At 40.9% G+C, this 20,185-nt stretch overlaps 1 protein-coding gene across 2 annotated transcripts; it reads right to left on the reverse strand.

Annotated features, from left to right (window-relative positions):
* Positions 1-2,082: 2,082 nt before the first annotated feature.
* LOC108875485 (putative hydroxypyruvate isomerase) lies at positions 2,083-9,613 on the reverse strand. Of its 2 annotated transcripts, XR_007812104.1 has the most exons (9): positions 9,339-9,613; positions 9,131-9,242; positions 8,073-8,187; positions 6,471-6,549; positions 5,359-5,408; positions 5,198-5,267; positions 4,369-4,503; positions 4,075-4,299; positions 2,083-4,040 (listed from the first exon to the last, which is right to left on the reverse strand). XR_007812104.1 is itself a non-coding variant. In XM_018664457.2 (8 exons), exons 1-8 carry the CDS (start codon positions 9,535-9,537, stop codon positions 4,244-4,246), a joined length of 816 nt encoding a protein of 271 aa, XP_018519973.1. In that variant the 5' UTR covers positions 9,538-9,613; the 3' UTR covers positions 2,083-4,243. The 2 variants fall into 2 exon arrangements, 1 of the variants encoding a protein (XP_018519973.1); XM_018664457.2 differs by having other exon boundaries at positions 2,083-4,299.
* Between the last annotated feature and the right edge of the window lie 10,572 nt (positions 9,614-20,185).

Consider the following 20,185-nt stretch of genomic DNA (forward strand, 5'->3'; position numbering starts at 1 on the left):
GGTGCATCAGTTAGCTCTCCCAGTCTGAAAACAAACTGCCCCCAAACTGGTGTGTCAGCCTTCTCTCTCTGATGTACTTTCTTTAAATATGCATTCATGTGTGCATGAGAGCCACCTCACCCTGTAGAGCAGAAATTACCCATGAAACCAGAAAGGAAGGCAGCAGTAATACCCTCTGTCTGTCTGTCTGTCTGTCAGTCACCATGGTGAGATTGTATTAAGTTGGAGTACAGGAACAAATTCCTGAGCCCACCCTGATCAGACCCTGATCCTCAGTGGATAGGTTTAATCCTCCAGGTACACAGAGCATGTAGCTGCAGCATCAACAGTGCGCCACGATAACACTACTCCCACTGCAGCTGTGCCAATGCTGGGTTAAAAAGCAAGTACGTCACAAGTATTAGAGAAGCTTAATGTTTGTCTTGATAATGGAAAAAGGATATTTTCCTTTGCGCACATATGTAGTAAAACTGGCTTTAGTGAAGTTCCTGGAGCGAGGCTGACAGGGTTCCCACTGTGTATTACAGTGGGGACCAAACACCTCTGTTAACATCAGGAGAAACAAATACACATTTATGACACATTATATCCAGCTTCAAAGGGAAATAAGTAAAGCTGCTACCTGAAACTCACGGTGTACGCTCTGTTAACACTAGATGATATAATGATACTAGATGATATAATCTGCCTTTGTGCCCCACCAGAACTCACAGCTTCCATATCCTCACTGTACAGAGCTACTGAGCAGTCACAGTACAGTGAACAAAAACACTGAACCCCTGCTTGGTTTTGACCTTTGGCACTTCCAATAAAGTATATTCCAATGAAACAATGTCCTCAAAAAATGTTGACAAGAAACAAAGGCAGCTTGTCAGCTACGAAAGGAGGGATTCAGCTTAGCAAGGGACAAGTTTGCTTCACAGTAATCAATCAGGGCAACACATCACAACGTTGGAGGGGATTAATGAGTTTTTATAAGCTAGGAAAGTAGGAGTGAATGAAGTGTTCAGGGATGAGGTCAGTTTGAAGACCTCAAGCACAGAGCTTTTTACTGAGAGACACTGACTGCTCATTCTGATCAGATAGAGACATTTTGGAAGGCAGAGATTAGTCTGTCTCTCTGAGATCCTGTCATGATCAGAATGCTTCCAGGCTGGAGGAAGGTCCTGCTGTGCTGTGCCACACACTCTGATCTGATGGATAAGGAAACATTTAGGCCTCTACCAGTGGAGAAGACACTGCTGTATTTATTTTTTTCTTATCTGTGACTGAGAGACATTGTAAATGTACATCATCAGTTTGGATTTACTCTGATGCTTCATGCTGAAATGCATCATCAGTCAGTCATAAGCAACCAACAACAAACACCTGTGGCTATAAAATGCATACGTTTCATACTCTGCAGCATTAGTAGGTCTGAGTTACCTTGGATCTTGTGCCTTCTGACAGCACAGAGTGAGACTGAGAAGTCAGTGCAGAATGGGAAGCTTTTATGTGTAGATTTCCAGACCTGCTACCCACATATACCCCACTGCCATGTCTGCTGCCCTCAAGTGCCTTTCTGTTTAATTTTTTTCCTTTTTTTTAAAGTCTCAAACCTTTGAAGCGATACTGTTGTCATTCCATCAGCTCTGCACAGAAGATCTTTGGAAACACCCTCCTGTTCTGCAGTGAAAGTGCCTCCGTCAGTTTGGATAAATTGCCTTCTATAAGCCAGAAAATGGGTCATATTAACTTTGATGATTTGCATAATAGCATGCCACATGACATCAGCACCGAGTGTTTCCAAACCTCGTTTAGGGTGATGAGTTTGACTTGTGTGTTCTGAAACTGTGAGACTGGTCATACCTCTGATTACAAGAGGGCATGAAGCCAGCCTCACACAGGAGTGTGTGAAGGCTTGATATCCACTGCAGTACCTTTGTTAATGACTTCAGGCCTTACATTTCTGCACGTTCTCAGTGGAAGGAAACCAGATACATGTTCCATGTTTGGATGTAAAATGAAGAAATGCTGAGCAAAGCAGCGCTCTCAGAGAACTCAGTCTGAATGTTAAACACTGGATATTCATCATGAAAAATGTGAAGTGTAACAAGTGAGTCTTTAACATTTTGACACTGTAATATAAACACTGCACTGTCTCGAACTGTATAATGTATATTATGTATATACAGAACACTTTATACAGTATGTGAAACGCAAAATAAACCAGTAAGATGAATGAGAATGTGATGAATCATTTTTGCATACATCCATCATCTGTATCTGCATCTGCTAATTATGTTACCGTACATTAATTCCAAAGTAAAGTCTACTGGCCAGGCAGGGCCAAACACTGACGACCATGTGCAATGAGCTGCAGACCACTGCAGAGCTGTAGACTTGTCTGCCTGCTTTGTATGACTGAACTTGACCTGATGGCAAAAGAAAGCTGAGAGGACCAGATTTGTTGACCCACAAATATTAGAGACTGTAAACTGTCAGTGAACAATGAACATAAACAGGATGTGCACACTTTTCATTTGCAGCTGCTGGCACCAGAATAAAATGGAGAGAATGCTAGCAGCTTAACAGTCCCCCCATCACATATTATTTAAATGTTCTATTTCATATTTAAATTTCCATGATTCAGCGTCTCAGTGTTTATAGAAAAAAAATAAACAATTAAAAAAAATAAAATAAAACCAGGAATCACTGAATCTTTTTGAATTAAATTTGATCTAAACCTTTGAGTCATTGAGCAGTTGAACAAATTCTACAATGAAAATGAAACATTGTGTGGACAGTTTGTCCCAACACTGTTGCAGAAGTTCACATACATGCGTTGCACTTGTTGCTTTGCTCTCCGCTTCTGTCCACTTCAGCCCAAATCAGCTGTGTGGGGTTGAAGTCTGGAGACTGTGCTGCTCCTCCATCATGTGAAACCTCCATCTGGTTCTCTTCTTCTAATGTTTTGGTTCATTATCTTGCTGTGGGACAAACTTTGTCTGTCACCATTCCAACAACACAGTGTTGTCCTAATATTGCATCAGAGGGTTCCAACACTGCCTTTGTACAGACAGAGGGTTTGTAAGTATTCAACAAAAGTTGTAGCACCTGTAGGAATTATTAGCATCAACCTTCAAGGCTTCATTTATTTCCACTGCTGTTCAACCTTTGACCAGAGGTGTATATATGAATCTCATCCTTTTATTACCTTATTTTAATGATGATAATGTGAACAACCCCAATCTATTTTCACTAATAACACACAAATCATTGTAATGTTCATGTCCATACTGAAAACATTATTCAAACACTCAGTGTAGGTTGGAGAAAGTATGTGAACCCCTTGGCTAATGACATTAACAAAAGCTAACTGGAGTCAGGAGTTAACAAATCTGGAGTCCAGTCAGTGAATCCAGATCAGAGGTGTAGGTCAGATCTACTCTGACTTATTTTTGAGTTTACTATTGACAGAAGCATCTGCTGATGTGAACCATGCTTCACACAAAAGACTCCAGAAGACTTGGTATCAAGAATAGCTGATTAGTATAATACTGAAAGTGTTACAGAGTCACCTCAGAGTTCAGATATTCATCAGTCCACAGTCAGACAAACTGTCTATAGATGGAGATTATTTAGTTCTGCTGTCACTCTCCTTAGAAGAGGACGCCCAGCTAAGACGACTCCAAAGACAAATGGAACACGGAGCAATGAATTCTCAACGTTCTCAGTGTATCTTCCAGGATGATGTCAGGCTGTGTGTCCAGCTGAAGATCAGCAGGACAATGAGCCTAAACATCAAAGTAAATCTACTACACAACGACTTCAGACAAAGAAAATCCACCTTTTGTTGTTGGTCCAGTCACAGTGCAGACCTGAACCCACCAGAGCTGCTGTGGACTGAGCTCAGAGAAACGTTTACCCCAAACATCCTGAGAATATGATCAGCTCTGTAGGAAGAATGGCCCAAACTTCCTCCTGAACATTGTGCAGCTCTGATCAGCAGATACTGCAAGAGCTGGACTCCAAGGGTTCACTTAGTTTTCCCACCACGACTGTTCATGTTGAATGAGTGTGTTCAGTAAATACATGACCAATTCTAACTGTTAGCAGCTGAAGCACATTGTGTTTGTCTGTAATTATGATTTAGATGAGGATCAGGTCTCAGTTAATGCAGAAACCCAGGTCATTTAAAGGTCTCACTGACTTTTTCCCATTAATGAAACAGGTTCACAGGTGGTTGAGTCACCCGTGCTCATCACTTGTTGTGTGTCCAGTAATCTTTGATCCAACCCAGACCATCAGTTGTGTTTCCTGAAGTGAAGAGAGATGATTATTAAAATGTTTTTTCCCCTAAATTAATACAACTGAAAGAGCACTCACCTAGTGGCTTGTATTCACATCCAATGTATCCCTGGTAGTCATGGTTTTCCAGTGTGTTGAACAGGAAGTTGTAGTTCAGCTCTCCGGCACTGTCAGGCTCATTCCTGCCTGGAACCTGAGCAATCTGAACATGACCTGAGAAACACAGCACTTCTTCTTTAACTGCTGCATACTGTGTTTTTCATCTTTATCATCTCCAGGGGTTTGACTGAGCATGCTATTTAGTCAACAACACTCTACTTCACACCATTACAGCTGCACAAGTTTATCTTCAGTATCTGTATAAAGAAACACAATCTGGTACTGCCATTCTACGCCTTCTCCAGCTGAAGGCATTTCCACACAAGTGAGAATTCAGCATCAAAACAAACTGGCGGTATAGATGATTGTTGCAAATCATCTTTTTTGTGCTATGAAAAAGAAACTTATGGAGACACAGACAGTGGAAATTTCATTATAGAACCTAATACTCTTTCCAGCTGTTTTTAAAAACAGTGCAGAATACCACTCACACACACCCACCCCACCCCCATAGTTTAGTATGTGGATAACCTACCACATTTCCATAAAAATCTAGTGACTTATTTATGCAAACTGCTCCAATAACATTCAGGTGGTGTGAGGGGGAATCATACTGGACTTTTTTTTTAGAGGGGAGAGAGGGCAGCCTTGAGATATGAAACCTTGGCAGTCACCAAGCTGAAGGATTTGAGTAACATCTTTAACATTTTTATCATACTGTGATTTCAACAATTTTTTCCTGGTGTAACAGCTGTATTATCTGTATCAGTGGGCTGTAGATTTTTCACGTTTATCACGTCTTACTCACCAATTATGTGAAAATACTTGTGTATGTTTTTTGTCAGGTTTCCATCCATTATTTGCCAGTGAAAGATGTCCTGAAACAGTTCAAAGATTTGTTTGTTGTCGTCATCATGGATTTTTTTGCTCTTTTATTTTCAAGTTCAGACAAATTTCCAAAGCACCCACCATTTGCAGTTTGATGTTTGGCTTCCCGAGCTTCTCCAGGATTCCAGCCGCTATGGACACAAAAACAAGCATCAGCTGAGACAGAACTCATGGCTGATGCCCAGACATGATGTATATGAGACAGGATGGATGATTTTCTCAGGAGAGGTGGTAGGAAAAGACACACTCATACTGTACAGCATCAAATCTGCAGAGCACAATTGTACAACATGACACACCTGGTTCTGTCTGAATCCATTTCAATTTAAGAGCATTTAGGGAAAGTTGAAGGAAGAGTCAATAACAGTATGTCCCATGTACTTCAGACATCAGACTTCTATCAAACCTTCAACCTGACCAACTTTTCATGTCGTCTCAGAAGTGGAAGAACATAATGTCATATCATTGGACAGGTTCAGTTAAACTGACGGTGAGTAGAGCTGGCAGGTGCCAAGATTAAACTTGTTCTTTTATGAAAATTCCTTTCAGTACCAGTGCTGCCTCACATCAGCCTACAATTTACCGTAATTTCCAGACTATAAGTCGCTACTTTTTTCACACGCTTTGAACCTTGTGGCTTAAACAATGATGCGGCTAATTTATAGATTTTTACGGGCTGACGAGCTTCATGCCGCAAAAACATTTAGACACCTGCAGCTTATAGACAAGTGCAGCCTGTATATGTACTTTTTTTTTTCTTTATAAATTTAGTGGGTGCGGCCTATATTCAGGTGTGCTCAATAGTCCGGAAATTACGGTAAGTGAATTCATACAAGTTAAATTATCTTTGCATATTCACAATTTTATTGATAGTGTACAGTAGAAGGTTTATGTTTGGAGTCAAACAGTCAGCCAGTGGACCTTATCTGAGCCTCCATTTATTTGAATAATTCAATAAAACATTATCCAGCAAAACTAGCCTTGAGTTAGCATCTAATAATCAGCAGCTTCCATGCGCAGAGGGCAGTGGAATACTGAGCCTTGTTAACTGAAAGCTCCTGCTGCTCGAATCAAGACTCAACCTCTCCCAGATAAATAAACCCTGTATCTATTTTGCTCAGGAATCCAATCAAATTCAGTTTTTTAAACAAACTACATAGTGATAGTGTTGTCTCAGTGGAACAGTGTCTCACCCTGATGAGGAGAGTCCAGAAAATACCTGGGATCTGTAATCCTTGTGTTGATTGGTTCAATCAAGCCAGTGATTCCTTCCTGTGAGGGACAGAGACATTGTAAAGAGCATCATGACAGCTGTGGTGGTGGGATTATGGTGCAGAGTGAGTCGCTGTAGCGACAAGTCTGCTGTCCAACATGAGAGGACGATGAAGCAGTGCTGCCCAGACGGTGTTATCTAACCTCGTCAGTCATGTTGAAGGTACTGCCCCAATTAGACCATTCAAGGACAGATAGTCAATCAGTGGAGAAGTAAATGCAACAATGGCCGAGGTGGGCATTTCTGAAACTGCAACAGTGCAGTATTATCTACACAAATGACACATGTACACTCACCAGCCACTTCATCAAGTGCTTTTTAACGCAAATATCTAGTCAGCCAATCACATGGCAGCAACTCAGTACATTGACTGTGGCATTGTTGTTGGTCTGAGCATTTCAGAAAGTGCTGATCTAAGGGGATTTTCCTGCACAGGCTGTACAGAGAATGGTCTGAAAAAGAGCAAATATCCAGTGAGCAGCAGCTCTCTGGGAGAAAGGAGATTGGCCAGGCTGCTTCAAGCTGGTAGGAAGGCAACAGTAACTCAGATAACCACTTGCTACAACCAAGGTCTGCAGAAGATCAGATGATGGACTACAGCAGCAGAAGACCAGACAGGGTGCCACTCCTGTCAACTAAGAACAGGAAACTGAGGCTACAAGTCACACAGACTCACAAACTGGTCTGATGAGTCTGGATTTCTGCTGTGACATTTGGATGGTAGGGTCACAACATGAAAGCATGGATCCATCCTGCCCTGTACCAACAGTTCAGGCTGCTGCTGCTGCTGGTGTAACTTCAGGAATGTCTCCAGCACCTTGATGAATCTATACCACATAGAATTAAGGTGATCTGAGGGTAAAAGGGGGTCCAGCCTGGTACTAGCAAGGTGTACCTAATGAAGAGGCCATTGAGTGTCCGTCTTCAGTAAAGTCTCCCAGCGCTCACAGTGAAAAAAAATTCTACGGGAAGAGTTTACCGTTCTAACTTTCTATTTTAGCCGTTAGGGAATGTAAACTTTCAGCTGTCTCAGGATGCAGATAATCTGTCTGATGTTAATCCAAAGAAATTCTTCTTTCACTGTTTAAAGACATTTTATTTCTGCCTCCAGCTTTGGTCGTAGATCCTTTGCCTTTCAGCTGTTTCAACAACATGCATTCAGCTCACAGCAGCTCCAGTTTTACATTTTAGCCTCCAACTTTTGCTTCTACAGCCAACACAGGTCCAGTGTCTGTTGAGTTGTTTCATAGGTGTGTCTACTGTCTGAAAGGGTTAGTGCACTTTAGAGGTGTTGGTAGATATACTTTTAATCTAGCTGTTTCCCTTTGCTTCCAATCTTCTTACACAGCTAAGGAAGTGCATCCTGTCTTCTCTTGTACTACATTCAATTACTGTAAATGTCAGTTGAATCATATTTAAATGTCTTCTCATGTATATTCCTACTTTTTGCAGCAATCTGCAAGTTTCACTCCATTCTGCTGATGTTGTTGGTGTGTTGGACAGAAAACCTACCTAAACATACCTTTGAGAGGATATCAGCAGCATAGTTTAGGTTGTGTATGAAGATGGCCTCCATCTCCTTGGCAACTGCCATCCTGTTTGTGCCCACAGGAACCCTCCCTGCCATCAGGTGGATCCTGATAATGTAACATGGGAAAGACAACACACTGCTCCCACTACTGCTGGATTCAACTCAACAAATTCCAACTTTAGCACAAGGTGTGTGAAAATCTCAACACTGTAGCTGGTTCAACTTTAATTGACCTTATCAGCGGCAATACAGGAGTCCTCTGGATGCAAGTGCATTCATCCATATCAGGCCTGACTGGTTCACTGGTCCTAAAGGCCATTTCTCAAACACACTCCTCAATGTCTGTTACCAGGACATGTCTGTTTCCACTTTGGATAAAGCTAGGCTAGCAGGTTCCCCCAAGCCAAACTAAACACACCGTAATCCCTGCACTGGACACACAAAGATGAAACTGTACTGAACTACTAAATTCATGTGGTTGTTTCTTTTATACACTTATCAACCCTTATACATCTGATTAAAGATTTGTCCTAACAGAAGTATAAATCCTGCTCAACACTTTTTCACAATAAGTGACACAGAAGTAATCTGATTGAAAAACACTGATTATCCCAGCTTTGAGACAGTTAGTTAGTCAGCCCACTATCACATGTAAAATAATCAATGAATAAATTAAAAAACTCAACAAGTCTTTAAAGTTTCTGTTCTTTTAAACTCAGGCTTAAACCTTCAGTTTGCCTCTGCCTGGAGCTGTTCATTTCTGTCTTTCACACAACTTTTTCTTTCTTAGTTTTCTTGTTTCATTCCATTTTGTTTCATTTCTATCTTTTAAATTGCTTTTTAAATCCCTTGTAAATGTTTCTTTTGTCTTGTGTTTCTTTATTAACCATATACATGTCTTTTTTTAAAATCTTAGGTTAAATGTGTATTTGCCCTGCTGTTGAAATGTGCTGCGCCAGTGAACGTTGACCTGCCTGCGTGCAATGACATGTGTTTTATCAGACTGAGGTTTGGAGCTGAAACACAGAGATTCACCAATCTTCACTCACCTTCTGCAGTTCAAGGCTTTTGCATACTTCAAAGCCTGATCCAGACCCTGTCTGAACTCTGCCTCTCTTCCAGGAACTGCTCCAAGACCAAGCTCACCTGCGTTTACATCTCCTGCAAAACACGCAGACATCTTATCACGACTACCATCATCATCCTGCGATTATTATGACCTGTTTGACACTGAACGTCAGTGTGTGTGGACAGTACCGGGCGGAGTGTTGATGAGGACCACCTCCACTCCTGTCGCCTCTCTGGCCCTCTGAAGCTCCTGCAGGTCGGTGTCGTAGAGCCAGGCTGCCTCCACAGCCTGGAAACCAGCCGAGGCAGCGGCGTATATTCTCTGGCTTAAGTCTGGCAGCTCCGTGAACAGCCAGGAGATGTTCGCACAGAACTTCAGCGGAGCCATGCTGCGCTCAGACTGTGTGCTGGACTTTCACCCCGCTACCTGCCAGTTAGCGTTCACCCGCTTCCAACAACAGAGAACCAGCGTTAGAGCGGAAACGGAAGGGCGAACTTTCAAAATAAAACCGTAGATGTCGCCTGTCACTCAGAAAATCGTTACATTAAAGAAAGAATTAGTCGTTTTATTTTGAAAATATAAACACATGCTGTAGGTCTTACAGTGTTAAATTGACCACAGTGGAGCAGTGTGTTTTTGTCACATGACTGGTAGCGTGCTTCATGACCTTTTTACCTTTTTTACAGTCCATGTTCCTGACTAGTGCAGTGAGCAGGGAGTGTAAACAGGCTGCAGTCGAATAGTCCAAAAAAAAAAAAAAAAAAAAGTTTTTCTTCGCTGGGTGGAAAACGTCATGATGTCATGGAAAGGTTGAGAGATTTCAAGTGTTGCTTTTGGATTATTAAAAAAATAAACTCTGTTTTAAGTTTTATGATTTTTCAAGTCTAAATACAGCCACCAGAGGTAGAGAGCTAACCAGCAAGTTAATCAGAATGAACCAAGCAAAGCTGCTCAACTTGCTGTTGATGTGCTGTGGGTGAGTTTGGGACAATCCTTGCTGGCTTTTGCTGGTTTAAGCTGGTATTTGTGTGTGTCGTGCTGGTTACCTTAGAGTGTGTTGTGACTGGGTCAGTGGGGCCAGTGCTCTTCATTCATCCATCCATTATCTATACCACTTATCCATTAAGGGTCACAGGGGACTGGAGCTCATCCCAGCTGTCAGTGGGCGAGAGGCGGAGTACACAATCCATCGCAGGGCCAACACATAGAGACAATCATTCACACTCATGCCGGTGCTCTTGATATGTATTGTACAGCCCCTAGCTGTTTCTTGTAATACACTGTTATGATCCAGTAATAGTTTTGACTACAGACCTCTAAATCAGGCATCTCTCTTTACCCACAAAACAAGTCCTGACACAACACAACGGGCCAGTATCCGTTTTTGAGAATCTGGGCCGGATGTGGATTCTAGCCATCATGCTCTTGGAAAGAAAGCACATGAAATAGTGTCCTAACAACTGCAGTGTTGTCACCTCTCACGGCTTTTTCTGTCTACCACAAAGTCTTTTTCATTCTAGGTCTCCCACTAGTGGCAAAAATGAGAGATTTTCGAATCCTAAGGTTTTTAACTAATTGTTTCAGTAATACTGTTGTAAATGTTGATGGAACTACACTGCTGACTCTTAAAATGCTGAATGTGGAGTTACATTTACAGTTACAGTTACATTTTTGTTGCTTTGTGCTGTGACTTGATGTAAGCTTATTCCAGGACTCTCCCTTGAACTCAAGTGTGATTGCTCCTCAAGTTGTCTTAGACTCAAGTGGTACAATTAGCTCATGGCTCTAACAGCCATGCTAGCACCATGAGAAGCCCTGCTACTTCTTGGCAGCAGTAACTGACTGACCAGTCACCCCTCAGCACTCTGTACAAATGAACTAGCTCTAATAATACACTGCCTTGATCAGTGTGCATTTCGTTTCCTTCACAGTGACAGGATGGTATCTTAAACTCACTGCATGGCTCATCTGTGTCTCCTGTCATTGTGGGACATGTGCTCAGACATCCACCTCTTGTTAATGAGGCCACTGGCAGGCCAGACGGCAGGATTTCCTTGGGAAAGCAGGTAATTGAAAAGCAGACCATCAGCCTTCATATACACTAACAAGCCTACAATGGGTTGACAGACCCAGACATATTGATTTTGTGTTTTTTATTTCTTTCCATCTTTCCTTAGGCTGGTGTGTATGTCCCAGCCACTACAGCAGGAAATGAAGACAGTCTAGGTCACATGTATGTTTCAGGTGAGCTTTTGGTTTTTATGATATTTTTGTATTATATATACAGATTTACCTATACCCACTGTGAAACATGGGCACAGGTAGGATAGGCCTAATGGTCAGATAATCATAAAGTTCTGGGAGAACAGGGATCTAGTGCGATAACAGGAAACTATAAACTCTTTAAGGCTAGATGGTGCCTGATCATTAAGGGCTTTGTGAGTGAGGAATTGTGAAGATACTAAAACAATTACTGTTTCCTACACATTGATGTCATAAATTGCACCTGAGGCCACTCACTACTTGAGTAGTTTTTTTCGAGATACTTAATACTCTTACTCAATTAGTTATTTTTATGAGTACTTTTAAGTCATTATATCATAACAATACTTTTTCCTGGGTTCTGTTTTTGTTTACTCTACTCACTACTGTCTAAATCCTCACTCAAAATCCTCAAAGAAATAGTTGTTCTGTAGAAAGTCACACAACTGATTGGTGACTGCTTTTTCAATGATTTTATGGAAATCGGGGGATTAGATGTGGGTTTATAGTTGGCTAATACACCTGGATTGAGACTACCAGGCTTTTTAAGAAGAGGTTTAATTACAGCTGCTTTAAAGAACGGTGGTACATAGCCTGTTGTTTAAGACAGATCATATCTAGTAAAACTTCCATAAGCAGCCTAGTTGGGATGGGATCTAAGAGGCAGGTTGATGGTTCCAGTTTGGAATTAACACAACCAGATATCAGTGATTTGAAGAAACATAATGGGTGATGTGTACCAAACAGTTAAGTCATGGAACTAACTGTTTTTTTTTCCTGAGCAACTTCAGATAGAATAAATATCAGTTTCTGTTGTGCTTTCCCAAATATTGTGTTCAGATTCAGGCACATCCCTACTACCATCTCCTGGGAAAAGTGTGTAAAGTTAGAAGGAGTTAGAAGATGTTGTGCCCAGTGTGTGAGGACTCCTCTGTGATAATATTGAAGACATCAAAACTATGAAGGAACTCATATGGAATTATGTCGTGAACAAAAAAGAGTTAAACCAACGAGAATATGTTTTGTATTTTAATTTCTTCAAAGTAGCCTTCTTTTGCTTTGATGACAGCTTTGTACACTCTTGGTATTCTCTCAGTCAGATTCATGAGGTAGTCACCTGCAGTGGTTTTCCAACAGTCTTGAAGGAGTTCCCAGAGGTGCTGAGCACTTGTTGGCTGCTTTCTCTTCACTCTGTGGTCCAACTTGTCCCAAACCATCTCAGTTGGGTTTAGATCAGGTGGTTGTCATCTGACACAACACTCCATCATGTAACAGCTTTCTTTTTAAACAGATGTTTTGGAAAGTACAGACAAATTATGTTGGCCTGCAGACAGTGGCATCAGAAAGCCATGATATAAGACATGTAGTAATTCAGCCAAATATTAAGCATGGCAGTATTTGGCCTCCAGCTGAAACTGTCATTGGAGGCAGATTTCCATTTGAAATATGGTGCTGAACTGTGAGATAGGTGAGCTTTTAGTTTGCCACTTTACAGGTGTCCAGAGTCACTGCTGGCTTCATTATCTCTGAGCAAACAGCCCTGCTGACTTAGTCTAATGTATGCAAATGCTAACATGGTTGCACCTCTGACAACAGCTGATAATGGTGGTTTAGCTGCTGTTGTGTCATTTATACTGACATCCTGTGGTTGTGGGAGAACTCTGGGAATTCACTGCACTCCAAGACAGAAATATCCTACAAAAAACAAAAAAAAAGTTGTCATACACTGAGAGGACAGTTTCTTTTAATTTATTCACAAATGCAACTGCGTGAATGAGTTTTGCCACAGGCCTCATCAGGCTTGCTTTACAATAATCTTACACACAAACAGCTGACAAATAGTCTGGGTCAAATACCCGACTTATATTAATGAATCAAAAGTACTTACAATGATGGTGGGTGAAAGAAAGGCTTGTAACTTTTGTATTTCTCTGACCATTGTATGATACTTAATATACAAAATATCCATACAAACTTGTTAGCTAAAATGCCACGTCTTGTTCAAGTGTTCTCTGTGTGTATGTTGCCTAAAAATGGTGAAACAATGAAATAAGTGATAATGATTCAGAGGGATCAGTCACCTGTTTTAGAAAGTCAGATAGGGCCAAATTCATATTTAATATTCATATTTAATCTCCCAGTGTGAGGCAGAGAGGTGTGCTTCAACAGTGGACTACTTTCATGCAGAGCTCTGACACAACCCATCTTATATAATCAGAATAAAAATAAGTATTCAGAGTCCAGGTGACAGCCAGTCCACTATACAGGTAACAGTGGTATCTGTTTGTGCAGCTGCCAAATGCTCCACTATGTTTGGTGTTAAGCAGGTCGTGTTCTGCTGCTGGAAACAAGATTTAGTCATTTGATTCATTGTTGTAATAAAACGTCTTTATCAAATTGGAAATGTATATGAAATGAAAAAATATGAAATAATCATTCTACATTGAATATTCTTTGATTATAGTACTACATTGTACTTCAATTGCTTGATTTATATTCTAACAAAAAGCACTGTCTGGCCACTCAGGACAATATTGTGAATTAGATTGAACATTTCCCTTCATATCACAGAAAATAATAATTATTATTATATTTTCAGTACATTCTTTAAAAACATATGCGCATTCTCAATCATGCCCAGATCATAATGCTGATGACAACATAGTGTACCATAAAGGAATACTTTGTGTATTGTGCACAAAGTCAGAATGATGGTAAAATGTTAGCCACACAGCAGTATTTGGTTTTGATTAAAAGAATATATCATTTTGTTAAGTTTTCTCAATCCACAGCCAACTTCCACCCATTCTTAATGTACCAGCAATTCCCTGGAAAACACTCATCAGATAAAGTTAACTACCCTTAAATAAAGCCAAACTGAAATATAAATATCCTGACAGAAGCGGGTTACATTGTAAAGTGAAACAGTAAGCGCCTCTGGAGGCTCAGCACCACATGACCCAGGAGAATTAGTATTCTGCCAACACACCACAAACTGTCACACAGTGAGCGTCAGAACAGGGAGAAATCACATTTGTTTCACAGGCAGCGCAGAAATGTCTGTATGAGAAACAGCTCGTCTTTGACTAGGTCTGAGTCTGACAAGCATGTGACAGTCTGAGAGCTGACGTGTTTTTTCCTTCACTCTCAAGGCAAGGTTTGTTCCACTGATAATAGGAACCAAAATAATGTGTTTGGAAATCTGAGTCTAGCTCAAACCTCTGGTGAAAATCTGCCTTAGAACAAAAGAGAACCAACTCAGGTTCCCAGTCCCTGGAAAAAGAAGAACCTAAATCAGATCAGGATCAAACTTTAAAACAGCTCCAGTTCTCCTCAGTACACCTGTACTGGAGAAGTTGTCTCAGTTCCTCTGTGGATTCAGGCTGTCTCAGTGTCTCTGTCTCTTCATGTAATCCCAGACTGACTCCATGATGTTGAGATCAGGACTCTGTGGGGGTCAGACCATCTACTGCAGGACTCCTTGTTCTTCTTGTCTCTGAGGACAGTTCTTTATGAAGCTAACTGTGTGTTTGGACTCATTGTCCTGCAGCAGAATTAATCTGGGACTGATCAGACACCTCCCTGATGCTACTGATGAAGGATAAGAGTCAAAACATCTACAGTGCCTAAAATATCTGCACAGTACTGTAGTCTTTGTGTTTGTGTGACAGATGGATCTTGAGAGACTGTCAATGACTTTCAGAGTGAAACAGAAAAAGCAAAAGCCAGGCAGTGCAGAAAAGCCCCACTCTTTCATAATACTTTTCTCTTTCATAAGATTGCAAGATCTCAGCAGCAGAGTAATTTTTAAAAAAAAATGGGCACAACTCTACCAGAATGTCTTTCTCAGCAGTACAAAGAGAAGCCTGTTGACATCATAAGACATCATTTCTGTCCATAAATGAGGAACTCTGCTGGGCCTGCACAGTGAGAGCTCTCTGTGCTCATGTCAGTGGGATTTTATTTTCAAGAAATCTCTATTATGGTAAGTATGTGGGTTATTGCTAAGTAAAAACCTGGAAATGAATCCACCCCCAGTTCAGACACCTCATATCAAGTGCTGACTTTTTACTCGTGTATTTGAAAGCATATATACTTCTCAGCTTTCTTTCGCTCTGCTTCACATTCATGCAATTACCTTCAGAGCTGCCCAGAAACCACCTGCTCCTTACTTCTTACTACTGCTGCTGTAGTTTGGTTTACTGCTGGCAAGTGAGCAGCAACACTGCAGAGATTCACATCATTCCAAATAAACAATATTATGAATTTATTTGCAAGACAAGCAACGTGGGGGAAAAACATGTTTATGATACTAAAAGAAATAATATTAACAGTAATTGTTATAAAAATGCATTGAGGAGGTGTCCCATTATAAGAAAACAATGGACAGGGTGGAAGTGGCTAGTTACTGCTCAGCTGAACAAGAAGTTGCAAACCAATTATGTGATTATATGAAATGGTATGTTTAAAGATTTTCGGCACAGTGGAGCAGTGGTTAGCACTGTCGCCTCACAACAAGAAGGTTCTGGGTTTGCAAAGGGCTTTTCTGTGTGGAGTTTCCATGTTCTCCCTGTGTCTGTGTGGGTTCTCTCTGGGTTCTCTCTGGGTTCTCTCTGGGTCTCTTATTGTTCTTGAGTGAGTTATTAGAGCTCGAGTCCCAGAATGTGGAGAGGGCCAGCAGTTTAAGGACAGCATACTTACAGAAGCTTTTCTACTGTAGGCTCTGCACTGTTGTGTCTATTTGCTGGCAGATTATGGGTGAAAGGGTCACTGATGGCTGCCATGACTGGAATGCAGTGTGCTGCTTGAGCCACAAAAGTGTAATAGTTTTTAATACTTTTCCAGCAGTGGACTCTAATTCATTTCAGTCCTGATAAGATGTGAGGGAACCTGGTCATATCTGGTAATTGCCTCTTCACTTCAAACTCAGCCTTTTCAGCAGGAAGCTATTGTTTCCTGGGACATGTCCTTTAGGTACTCCAGCATTTCTGTTCTGAAAAAGAACAGGAAGTTGAAATTTAGCATATCTATGTTTTCTGGAAGTAGCTGCAGGCTTCTGCTCAGCTCCGGAGTTTTGGGGAGTTGTTGGTTGTGGTGCTGTTTTATAGAATTGTATTGTAAAGTTCACCAGCCAAACATGGACAAAATATTCACAGTCTACAGTGGACAGTTTTTACTGCATGGCTGTTGCACTGAAGTCATCACTGATCAGTAAAACAGAAACCCCTTTACACTATAACACAATCAATAAATTAACAATCTCCCCAGTACTTCCTGCAATGTAAGAGAACAAAACAACATAAAGCATTCCTTTCAAAGGTGAGTCAAAACACAACAAAAATACAGTAAAAATAGATGTGGGTGACAAACATCTGGTAAAATACATCAGTGGCAGAAAGTAAATAGTTTCCTGCTGAATCTTTGGGTAACAGGTTCTTGTGAGAAACACACAATGTTTTCTTTCCTTTTACATCGCTGGTCTTAAACAATGATAACAAGAAATGTGACTTACTATCAGTAACAGAATAAAAACTGAACAAACTGTAGCATTTCAGTGAATATTCCCTTTAACGGGTTTATTCAGCTTTATTTCACATACCTATTGTTTTCACTGCTGTTGACAAAGAGTCAGAAAGAGCCTTAATCTTTATGGCATTATTTGAAGCTGTACTTTGTGTTGTTCTATCAGTGTGTTAGATTGTAAGGTGTTTCTAATGTATTCGCTCCTCTATAGAAGATTATTGTAACTTTGTCATCATTCTATTAGTAATAAAACTGTACTTATCAAGTTCATCTGATCATTGTCATTGGGTTAGAAATAGAAATACAAACTAAAACCTCAGAAGATAAATCCACAGCTTTTCTGGTGTGAAAAAGTGAGTTGTTTCTGGAAAGCTAATTGATTAAGTCTGTCTTAACTTTAGTCTGTTTTGATACCTTAGAAGGAAAAAGCTGAAATGTTTACGTTATTGTTTGATTTTTACCATTGTCACCATTCGTACAAGAGAAATGTTTGTACCCTATACAAACAGACGATATGTTTTTGAAGAGTTTTAGACCCCTTTCAGCTGTGGATTGGATGTGAGAGCAATCATCTGTATCAGACTCCAGGAGAAATATTCTCTCCATTTTCTCCTTTCATCTCAGAACCCCTCACATATATCTCCTGTCAACTTTGTAGGAGATTTTTTTTGGTCATACAAGTGAAGCAGGCTGATGACATCCAAGAATTCCTGTCTGAGCTTCCCTCGAGCTCTTCCCTAAAGCCACTCACCGCCTCCTCATGTTATCTCTGTGACACCGACTGACATGCAGGTGATCTGCAGATCTCAGAGAATCTCATTCTCAACAGGATTGAGCTGCTCTTTTTTTGCTCAGGAAAAAACACCCTTACTGCCTCTGTAACAAACCTGTCTCTAACACCTCTATGACAAGATCAAGGGAAATTCTGCTCAGGCCACTGAGAGTCTTGAGGTACTTCCCTCTGTCCTTTCCTAGCTTCTCCTTTCTTTTGTGTGTCTCTCTCATATTTTAATGCTTCCATCCTGGTTTGGTTTATGTCACTGTCAAAAAAACAAAAACAAGCAATGGAATGGATGTCCAGCTGCCTCTACAGAGGCATCAGGTCAGAGGTGTCACTAACAGATACATGAGCTCTGTTATTCCATCAGCTGTGTAATTACATGTACTGATTTATTGATTGTGATATTCATCGTGGTAAGTTACATCTCAGTAACATTAAAGCTTTGAAGCTTATTCAACCTGCTCCAACCTTCAGCACCAATAATCCCCAGTGGCACTGAGAACACAAACAGCCTGAGCTGATCAGTCTGAAGCCCCAACAGTGTATTTGAGGAAGTGGACATCAGCTATGTCTGTGTGTGCTCTGATATTAGAGAGAAAAATTCATCAACCAGGGGTCAGTGGATGCCAGATCAGAGACAGGGATTACACAATAGCCCCTTTTCAAGGCCTATTGTGGATTTTGACTTGTCATAGTACTAAAATCACCGGCGTTACTAATAACACTAACAATGGCTCTGTTCCATTCAAGTGTGCCAGTAAGCCATGACAGTGTGACAGTGAGCCAGCATGAACAATACCAGGACCCTGAAACTGAAGCAGTTAAATATAATTCAGCCATCATTCATTCATGTCAAAATGTCTCCTGTGACTAAGGCCTGTCCCCGAGTCCATGACAGCTGAGACAACTCCATTTACTGTGGAAATCCCCTGAAAAGGCTTGTAAGTGGACCTTGAGATAAAATGTCCTACACTTTTCCCAATGCTCAGTTCTGCTGTAGATCCGTAAAGCGAGTGTATTTTTGTGTGTGTTAGGCTCAGCAGAACACAAACCACACGGCCGGTGACGAAGACGCACAGCCTGTCAGTGGTTTCATTTTCCCTGGACTTTCCACAGAAATGAGTGTGCAGGGACAATAACAGTTTGTGTGGAAGAAGAGAACTAACATTTCAGCTGTGGCCCTCAAGGCTGCCTCAGGGCCTTGTTGACAGAATGATCTCGAGCCAGTGAACTGTGTCAGGCTTGTCATCTATTGGCGCTGACATATCGCTCCTCAAGAAGTGGTAAATAAGTGCACATTCATTCTGAATCTGCTCAGCTCAGACATTTTGCTTTACACCAATGTCTACACATCACTGGAAGGCTGTGTTAGAGAGTGTTCATTAAAGATTCAGCTTATTACTCTCACAACAGGCCTCCTAATGGGCAAGTGGAGGACATTCACTTTTAAACAGACTGTGTCCCCTTCTCTTTGCACGTGAAATGAGATTGAGCAACCAGCTGACAGCTTGGCAGTCTGTTGGCTCTGCGCAGCGCTGCCCGGGGACAGCAGCGGGAAGCCTCCATGTTCACTGAAGCAAAATGAACATGGCCGCAGTTGTTCACAGCTGTAAATTACATGTGTCACTAAGTCCTCAAACAGAATGAGGTGTTGCTGTTTGTGGTTTTAGCGTTCAGCTGCAGCTTCCAGCAGGTGGTGCAGCTCCCACTGCCAGTTTAATCTGACAAACATCAAGTGAATTATTCAAAATACACATTACCTCTTCAGCAATATTGATCCCCATCGAGGATTAAATCACAGTAAGTCTATAAGGCTCATTTCCATTGTTGTTCTCATGTTCAGTATCTCTTCATTATATCAGTTTGGCTTCTTTTCAAGATCACTTTGAGAAGGATCTTTGATTTGAGCAGTAATAGCCATCTTTACTGTAATCAATCTATAAATATACATGTCTTTTAAAATACACAAAATAAAGACAGAAGATAACAGAAGTATCTTATTAAAAATGACGCCCTCTTCAGCTGTTAGCCAGCTAAACTTCCTAAAATTATCAGACAGAACGTTAAATGTTAAACGTTAAAGTGTTTTGATAATCTTTTCAGTTACATATGGAATGACTATGTATACATACACACTAATATTCCTCTATTATTCCAAATATGCCAATATTTGATATGGGTCATGTAAATAGCAGATTATGTTTTCATATTCCAAATTTGGCCTTATTGCAAATTTAGCATTTTCCAAGACGTGGAATATAGCATGAGCATTCTGTAGACATGTATGTACGAAGTTTTAAAAATATGTGTCTCAACTGGGCTGTACACCACTCTTTCACAGCTCTGTGCATTGTACTGGGATTAGGCTTAGTGCTGATGAGCTGTTTGAGATGCCAAAATTATAAAGCTAGGTGATGAATGAGAGGACCAGTCTTTGGATGTGGCTAAGGTCAGATGGAGGGCAGCTTC

Source organism: Lates calcarifer, unplaced genomic scaffold (genome assembly GCF_001640805.2).
Source record: "Lates calcarifer isolate ASB-BC8 unplaced genomic scaffold, TLL_Latcal_v3 _unitig_566_quiver_1502, whole genome shotgun sequence".
Taxonomy (NCBI): domain Eukaryota; kingdom Metazoa; phylum Chordata; class Actinopteri; family Centropomidae; genus Lates; species Lates calcarifer.

What these genes read in the sequence shown, in the direction of transcription:
- LOC108875485 (XM_018664457.2), bottom strand. Translation starts at nt 9,537, where the DNA reads ATGGCTCCGCTGAAGTTCTGTGCGAACATCTCCTGGCTGTTCACGGAG. An exon ending in AAAGCCTTGAACTGCAGAAG is followed by an intron (nt 8,188 to 9,130) that starts GTGAGTGAAGAT and finishes TTACATTATCAG; the next exon opens with GATCCACCTGATGGCAGGGA. An exon ending in CAAACATCAAACTGCAAATG is followed by an intron (nt 5,268 to 5,358) that starts GTGGGTGCTTTG and finishes GAACTGTTTCAG; the next exon opens with GACATCTTTCACTGGCAAAT.